Below are 8,744 nucleotides of genomic sequence, written 5' to 3' on the forward strand. Positions count from 1 at the left end.
GCAGAGGATGGGAAAAGAGTGAGGTTTCCACTCACCACGCATTTCAGGCTCTCACCAACCCAGAAGCTCACCATGTTGTTATTCAAAATTTCAAAGCGCTTAATCTGCGATCTTCCCCCTGCCTCTTCCCCCTCTCAGAGCCGGCTGGGCAAGGTTGAAAGTTTCAGCTCTATCCCCACCCTCTTTCAGGTGACCAGGCCACCCTGAGGCTATCCAGGGGCACCACCTTAAGTCACCACCTTAAGATCAGTATTCACTCAAAGGGGGCTCCTCACGGAAAAAGACATCCTAATCATTTAGGAAATGTCAAGGGTTCGAGGAACTCTGTGCCAAGAACTGAGGACAGAGACTAAATATATTTATTATACATATATTACATTTCCTCTGTGGCTCAGATGATAAAGAATCTGCCTGCAATGCAGGAGACCTGGGTTTGATCCTTGGGTTGAGAAGATCCCTTGGAGAAGGAAATGGGAACCCAGTTCCCAGAATACTGGGAATGGGAACTCCAGTATTCTTGACTGGAGAATGCCATGGACAGAGGAACCTGGCAAGCTACAGTCCATGGAATCGCAAAGAGTCTGACACAACTGTGAGACTAACACTTTCACTTTCTTTTCATACATATATTATACATCATATATTATTGTTTATGTTATATATATTTCTAATTATATTCTACTTCAACATAACATTCGCCACTGAACAATGACAAGATGAACAACGAGCAGTTATACTCGGGATCATCAAAAAGGACGTCACTAGGACAATCACACCAATCCTAGGGGAAAACTGTCAAAAACAAGATCCACTGGCTAGACAAAAATCAGTTGGTGAATCTTTCAAAATTCTTCCAAAAGGAACGGCCATGTTTTACCCTTATAAAGATGAACAGTTTCTTCCTTTTTTCTTTCTCTCCTACCGTGCCTAATTTTGCAGCTGATGGCTCAGCCCCGCACATCCCCTGCATCTAGCTCACTGGTCCCTACTCCTCCTCCCCTGGGGCACTGGCTCTGTCCCCCTAGCCTCCTCAGCTCCCACCCAGGACACCCCAGACTCAGCAACTGGGCTCTGAGCAAGATGAGTCAGAGCAATAAAAGAGGACCTGAAAAGAAAATTCTGGAGCTGGCAGCAACTTCTGTCCCGTCTGAGCTGTGACAGGTCATCTTTGGTTAAGGACACAGAAATATACTTTTTTAGCACCTGCCGCGTGTCAAACACCGAGCCATGCACTCTCGCTTTTATCTCATCTAATCATCATAACAATCCCAATGAAGCAACGCTGCCACACTTTCTCTACAACACAGATGAGGGAAGCGGGTCACAGGTTTTTTACTGTCTGTCCCAACAGGCATTTTCTCCGTGGTTGGCATGCAGGTATACACAGGGATGTGCACACAAAATGGGATGGAGGAGGGAGTTGGGAAGAGCTGGCAGCCGTTTGAGACGAAACAGACAAGAAGGCAGGAAGCTTGGGGCACTGTATAGTGGGGTAGGAAAACCCTGAGTTCCAGAACTTTGGCACAAGCATCTTCAGGGTGAGGTGACCGGGCAGAGGAACCCAGTTTGCCTGGGGTATCCGGCACCCTCTATCATCCCTCCCTCCTCAAAAAGGCCCTTAGGAGGATTCCGTTTATTTCCTCCCTTACAAAGAAAGCTGTGTCAGTAACTGGTGGAGGAACGCAGAGTTTCCATTATAATGTGCATCCTATTATGTCCCATTCCTAAACCCACTTAAAATACTCGAATCCTCAGCTTTACCCAAGTATCTTTACTTTATTAGATACCATGCTAAAATACCCCAGCAGTGTGTCTTTTCACAAAGTGCCACTCATCGGAGGAGTTCTTTTTCTCCATAAGGTATTTTACTATTTTGAGCAGTTTTACATTTGACTGCCCACAAACAAGAAATAGATGAGTTGTGGAAGAGGAAATGCAGGACCATAATCCCTTATCTGAAAACCTGGAGGTCAGATGTGCCTGGGAATTCAGGCTGTAATCCTCAAAAGGTAACACATGCATTTAGCACACATTTTGTAACACTTAGGAATTAAATTCACTAATATTACTGCAGCCAAAACTTTAGCAATATTCAAACTAAGTGAGATAAATAGACACTGTAGAATCCCACACTGGTTCAGGTTAGGTATTACCACCAAGAGGGTATGCAAAAAAACTCAAAAATCTTTCTGTTTTCAGATTTCTGAATTGTCCATAAAGAATTACAGACATGTGCAATCAGTTCAAATACTAGAAAAAAATAGTCAACTTACCAGTAATCAAAGACATGCCAATTTAAACAACCAAGGTTCAAATTTTTGCCTCATGTGTATTAGTTGGTCAGTCATGTCCAACTCTTTGTGACCCCACAGACTGTAGCCCCACAGCCCCTCCAGGCAAGAATACTGGAGTGGATTGCCATTCCTTTCTCCAGAGGATCTTCCCGACCCAGGGAAAGAACCCTGGCCTCCCGCACTGCAGGAAGATTCTTCACTATTTGAGCTACAGGGAAGTCCTACAGGAACTTTTGCCTTATAAGTTAGCAAATATGTTTTGCAGAGAAAATACCAACAATGCCAAAAGTGAGTCCTTTGACCAATGCTGTGAGAAGGTAAAATGGGACACCCTTTAGTCACCAAGGTTGGTGTCCCCAGTGGCCTCAAACATAAATACCTTTGACCCCCAACAGTGCCTTTTCAGGAACCCATTTTCTCTGGAAGTCATTGACATCTAGACAAAGCTTTACGCAGAGGTTTTCACCTAAACAATGAGCTTTAAAATTCACTTAAAAATAATTAGCAAAAACTAAAATCTAAAATGGAAGCACAGTGAGGTAAAATATAGAGAATCCATATAATGGAATATTATGCAGCCACTTTTTGAGTGTATAGAGAAACGGAGAAACCTTTAAGTATAACATTAGGTAAAAAACACAGGGTAAAAAAAGTATATTTGCATTAAGATCTCCTCCAAGTGGAAAATACATGTAGAAGACGAGGCTGACAGGGGTAAGTGCCTTGGGGTAACGAGATCAAAAGTGATTCTCTCCCTTCTTCTCCAAACTTTAAATCTTTTGGGGAATTCTCCAGAAATATCAAGAGCACTGTGTTTTAGCTGAGGGGAAATAGGAAAAAAAAAAACGTCTGGCTGGCTACTTAACTCCCAGGCAGTGGCAGCAAACTCGTGAATCTGAGGTGTCACTCCAGACTTTCATACATTTACAAGGAACCTATGATTGCAAACCATCACCACCTCCAGAATGAAAACATGTGTGGTCTACCTTTATTAGACAATTTGACTGACACTGTAAGTCTAGTCTAAGGGGCACTGTGGGTAAGAAATATGGAGGGGGGGGCAAGGGGGGGAGATACACAGGATAAAAGTTATATACCACTTTGCCATTTGCCAATACCTTTCAGAGACAATAGCTCATTTGCTCCTCACTAGCAGTCAGTAACATGACTGAAGTGACCTAGCAGCAGCAGCAGCCAGTAAGGCAGACAAAGATAGGGGTTAGCACATACCCATTTTACAGGCAAGAAAATAGAGGCAGAGAGAATCACATTCCAGAAAGTGCAGGCACACTTTAAGTCCAGGGTTATGACCTAAAGGTTGGTACTCTTTCCACTCTATCATGTCTTTACACTATTAATGACTCTTTATAAATACCTTTGGGGCTTCGCAGGTGGTGCAGTGGTAAAGAATTCGCCTGTCAGTGCAGGAGACATAAGAGAATCAGGTTCGATCCCTGGGTTGGGAAGATCCCCTGGGGAAGGAAATGGCAACCCACTCCACTATTTTTGCCTGGAAAATTCAATGGACAGAGAAGCCTAACAGGCTACAGGTCATGGAGTCACAGAAGCATTGAACACAACCTAGCGACCAAACAACAACAACAATATGTAAAAGAAAAACCTGTTTCTCTAAATATCTTAGAATAAAAAGAAATTCCTCACTATAGGGCAAAACAAAATGATCTGGTAATAAAAGGCCTCAGAACTGAACAGATGTGAGTCAGGGTCAAAAGCCCACATACATACTCAAGTGACTTGTTCAAGTTAACTTCTCAGGATTCAATTTCCTCATCTATACATGGAGGAATAAAATTGTACAGCTAACAGGATGCTGTGAGAATTAAATGATTTTAGTACTTAGACCAGAACCTGCCACAAAACAGAATAAATACTGCATTCCTTCCTCCAAAAAAGAGTAAAGTGCCTACAGGGTACTAACTGCAAATTCCAATTTTAGTCCTGTTAGCCACACCAGAGTCACTAATCTCTCTGCTTTCAGCAGCCCACCAAATCTTTAGAATTACTGAAGTAACTACCCTACAATTCTCAGAAACCACTCAGCATAATAGTTTTAACCAATGACAATTTCAATCATTTTTTATCAATTTTTAAATAACTTCTCTTCTGTCCCAAAATGTAACTGAACTTCAACATCAGAGACAAACAATTCTTTAAAAAGTAACAACAAAACTTTTCCCTCCATCACCTGGGTCTTTGATCTCTCTTGTTCAAACTCAACTACTCAAACTCCCAAATAGCAATGTTTGTTTAATTTACTTTGGGGGGATAAGCAGAGAAGATGGGAAATGGCGGGCACATCTCGAGTTTTTCATTTTCTCTTTCAATACAATTTGGGCTTGGAAGCCCAAGCCCCAAAGGGTTGCTTTCTCAAAACATCCTGCCCACTGACTACGAAGAACATAGATACACAGCCAAGCAGCTACCTGGCCAAAGAACAACCCAGAATTTAATAAAGCTTATCGTGAGCATCTAAACGAGGAGTCAGGAGGCTGGGTGGAAGCCAACAGAGTCCCAGGAGAGGGCACCGCTCATTCACCAGTCCCTGGTCCTTTTCAGTCCACTCCTTACTCAAAGGCTATGTCCACTGTCTGCAGAGAAACTAAGTCCTAAGTAACCAGAGAACTTAAAGACATAAATAAGCCAAGTGTGGAAAACCATCCCTTCTGGTGCAGGGGTATACAGTTTCAAATGCTGCTACCAAGACAGAAGCTTAAAGAGGTTCTACTAGGCAGGAAGTCAAAGAGACATTGCCACTACCCATTGTGCACATAACTATCCTTATTTTCCCTGCTTCCCAAAGTCTGATAACCCCACACTGAACAATACTATGATGTCCTAAACTCCCTATCCTAGAACCCCAACAAGACACCGAAGTTGATTTCTGTTCTATTTTCTCTCTGAGGAGCAGTGAGGTATAGGGAAAAGAGAATGAACTTTGGACTCAAGCAGGCTGGGTTATCAAAGATAAAGATACATATAGACACACACACACACCCCTCCTAGTGGTTCTGCTTCTCTGACTGAATGCTGAATGATACACTAGTTATGGGATCTTGGACTAATTGTTTAACCTCTCTGGGCCTCAGATGATGCACTGGAAATAAGAACTTCATAGAATCATGAGAAATAACTATAAAAATGAATATCAAGTGCCCAGCTCAAAGCTTGACACATAACAGATACTCAACATTTCTCCCAACTTTCTCCCTACTTCCCTAAACCAAGCCTACAAAAGTTAACACTGTCTTAGCTTCCGTGGGCACCAGATGTTAGCTGCTCAGGGCATATTTTCTCCATGAAACAGGTCTCAAGTCACATTGGCACATCTGTACTCTGGACTGTTTCCTTTTAGATACGTCCTTCTTCTGAAGTGTTATACTGCGTAATTAAGAGCTTTCATCATTTCATTCCAGTTCGGAAAGCTGGTGCTGCTCAAAGATCCATCAAAATACATACTCACACTATGGAAGGATTTCTCCCGCTATGACTGATTACATGCATCATGTGCTGAATTTTTAACAACTTCCCTCCCAGGTTAAGCTCTTCAAATTCTGGAGCAACTGATTCTAGCCCTGCAAGTACCGTTTACAACCTGAGGTCCAATGTGAACCTGATGATGCCCCTATCTGGGCTTCCCTGGTGGCTCAGATGGTAAAGAGTCCACCTGCAGTGCACGAGACGTGGGTTCGATCCCTGGGTCTGGAAAGATCCCCTGGAGAAGGGAATGGCTATCCACTCCAGTATTCTTGCCTGGAAAATTCCATGGACAGAGGAGCTTGGCGGGCTACAGTCCATGAGGTTCCAAAGAGTCAGACACAACTGAGCGACTAACATTTTCACTTTCATGCCCCTACCTGTCTCAGTAATGGTATGCAGGGTGAAACCCCAAATCTCTCATCCAATAGTACATGTCACTAGTGCCCATTTCCTCAGGGTGGTTGGCTGAAGGAAATACGGATTTGCTTATAAAGACTCAAGAGACATACCGTTCTGTTCCCTTCCTAACATATTCCGGTTTCTATGAAAGAGTGAAGACCAGGGAGCTAAGCCAGTTTTTTTAAACCGCTGCAAGCAAGCAGATTCTTCTCAGGAGAGAAGAGCAGTATATGTGTTTTTAGGAAGGAGATAGTCATGATTGGAAGGCTTCCAGTTACTTGCTTATTATTTGGACCTGAAGAGGAGCTGCTCAAGGTTAGAAGGGTTTGCTGACGTAAGATTCCAGGCTGTAGTAACCCCAATTGGCCAAGAAGGTATACATTTATTATTTTAACTACTGCTGTGAGGTGGCAATTAAGAGGGGACAAGTGGGAAGGAATCCCTAGCGTCTATAGTTATATAAACAAGAGCGTGAAAGAGGAAGGACTTCCCTGAAAGTTACACCTCGTCTTAGATTTCAATTAAAAACTCATGTTCCAGGTTCATCACTGGAGACAGTATTTTATCATCTCTGCTGATGGCTTCCTGCTCTGACCACAGAAGGTTCCTCTTGTGGTGACAGGAGTCAACTCAAAGCAGAAGGAAAGGTAAGTTTACAAACTCGCCTGCCCTTTTTCCAAAACTGATGCTAAAATAAAACTTGGAAAGAAAGTGGAACTCCTCAAGGCTTTAAGATTTAAATTTAAACAAAAAGAGGGAGGAGGAAGCCGGCGACAACAGCGCACCGGGTCGCCGGTGTCACGATCTTCCGCTCGCGGGCCCTTTGAGGACAAGGGCAGGAAAGGGGTCCGCAGGGCTCCGGGTCGCTCTACCCAGGCGGAAGCGCTCCCCAGGAAGGCAAGAGCCCGCCCGGGTCCCTACAGGCCAGATAGCTCAGAGGCGGGGGCGGGGGGGCTGGTAACAGGTTCTCGTAGCAGCCGAGAAGAGAGAAGGCGGGAGCCCAGCGGGCGGGAAGGAAGGGCCGGGAGCCATCGCCACGCGCCGCGCCCGACCCGGGCCACCCCAGGACAGCCAGATGCTCAGCGCCACGATCCCGCAGCTGTGCCAAGACCAGGGAAGCTGGGGGCTCAGCGGCGCAGCAGTCCGGATCCCTCGCGCTCTCCTGCGCGCCCCAGCCGCGACAAGGCACTCACCCGAGGCGACTAGCGGCGAACTCACGGCGCCTCCCACGAAGACAGCAGCGGCGAGCACGGCGGACCCCGGGAGTCCCCGCGGAGCCATCGCGCAGTCCCTTCGCCCTCCTCCCCCGGGGCGCCACGTCCCGGGCTGCAGCTGTGAGCGCAGCTCTGGGGTCCGCGGGCCGACAGGGTTAGTCTTAGCAGGGTTCAGCCCCCGCGCTGCGCGCCCCGCCCCGCTCCTCAGGCCCCACCCACCTGAGCCCAGCCCCGCCTCTCCCAGCCGAGCTCCGGGCTCCGCCTGCGCCAGCAGGAGGCGCACCCAGTGACCCCGCCCCCGGACCCGCCCACCTCGGCCTGGTCCCGCCTCTCCCCTTCGCCTCCGCTTCCTCTTCAAGTAGGTCCGCAGCTCCCGCTGCCGGGATTAGGCTACGGTCCCGCCCGCAGAGCCAGCCCCACCCTCCTGTCCGCGCTCGCGCGCTCCCTTTCCCAGAACCGCGGGACAGCCGCTGTTAGCGCGGTAGCCTGGGGTCGGGGCAGGGTCGCCGGGGCTTGTCCTCCCGGACGCCTGGACTAGACGGGCGTGGGAAGAGAAAAAGACACAACAGGTCTGGAAGCTCTGGATGGGCGTACATGGACAGCGCTGGAATGGTCAGGATCTCTTTTCTTTGCCGGCATCTCCATTCAGGAGGCATTCCCCTCGGTGACTGGTCTGGAGAGGGGCGCTGCACGGGATGACGAGTTTCAATGTTTGAAAATGAGGAAAGTCAAATCATTTAAATTTCTTCCTATCTCCACTTCCATTTAAGCTGCTCCTATTGGGGAGAAAAACCTCTACTATCTCTAGAAACAAATTGCCTTTGTTTTTAAATCGTGTGCCCACATTACACCTTGCAAATCCTTCTACGAAGTGACTCTTAAAGTGCTTAGTCACTTATTATCTCCTTGTATGATCACTGCCTCAGATATGCGGATGACACCACCCTTTTGGCAGAAAGTGAAGAGGAACTAAAAAGCCTCTTGATGAAAGTGAAAGAGGAGAGTGAAAAAGTTGGCTTAAAGCTCAACATTCAGAAAACTAAGATCATGGCATCTGGTCCCATCATGGGAAATAGATGGGGAAACAGTGGAAACAGTGTCAGACTTTATTTTGGGGGGCTCCAGAATCACTGCAGATGGTGATTGCAGCCATGAAATTAAAAGACGCTTACTCTTTGGAAGGAAAGTTATGACCAACCTAGATAGCATATTAAAAAGCAGAGACATTACTTTACCAACAAATATCCGTCCAGTCAAGGCTATGGTTTTTCCAGTGGTCATGTATGGATGTGAGAGTTGGACTGTGAAGAAAGCTGAGTGCTGAAAAATTGATGCTTTT

At 46.3% G+C, this 8,744-nt stretch overlaps 1 protein-coding gene across 1 annotated transcript in view; it reads right to left on the reverse strand.

The window, feature by feature from the left end:
• The window catches only part of RELL1 (RELT like 1), a 75,739-nt gene extending 68,138 nt beyond the window's left edge, over positions 1–7,601 (reverse strand). Inside the window, exon 1 of the mRNA XM_043871022.1 lies at positions 7,385–7,601. Coding sequence (XP_043726957.1) covers positions 7,385–7,472 — 88 coding nt within the window. The 5' untranslated portion in view covers positions 7,473–7,601. The remainder of the gene's footprint in view (positions 1–7,384) is intronic.
• Positions 7,602–8,744: the final 1,143 nt, after the last annotated feature.

The sequence above is a fragment of the Cervus elaphus genome, chromosome 17 (assembly GCF_910594005.1).
Source record: "Cervus elaphus chromosome 17, mCerEla1.1, whole genome shotgun sequence".
In the NCBI taxonomy this organism is placed as follows: Eukaryota; Metazoa; Chordata; class Mammalia; order Artiodactyla; family Cervidae; genus Cervus; species Cervus elaphus.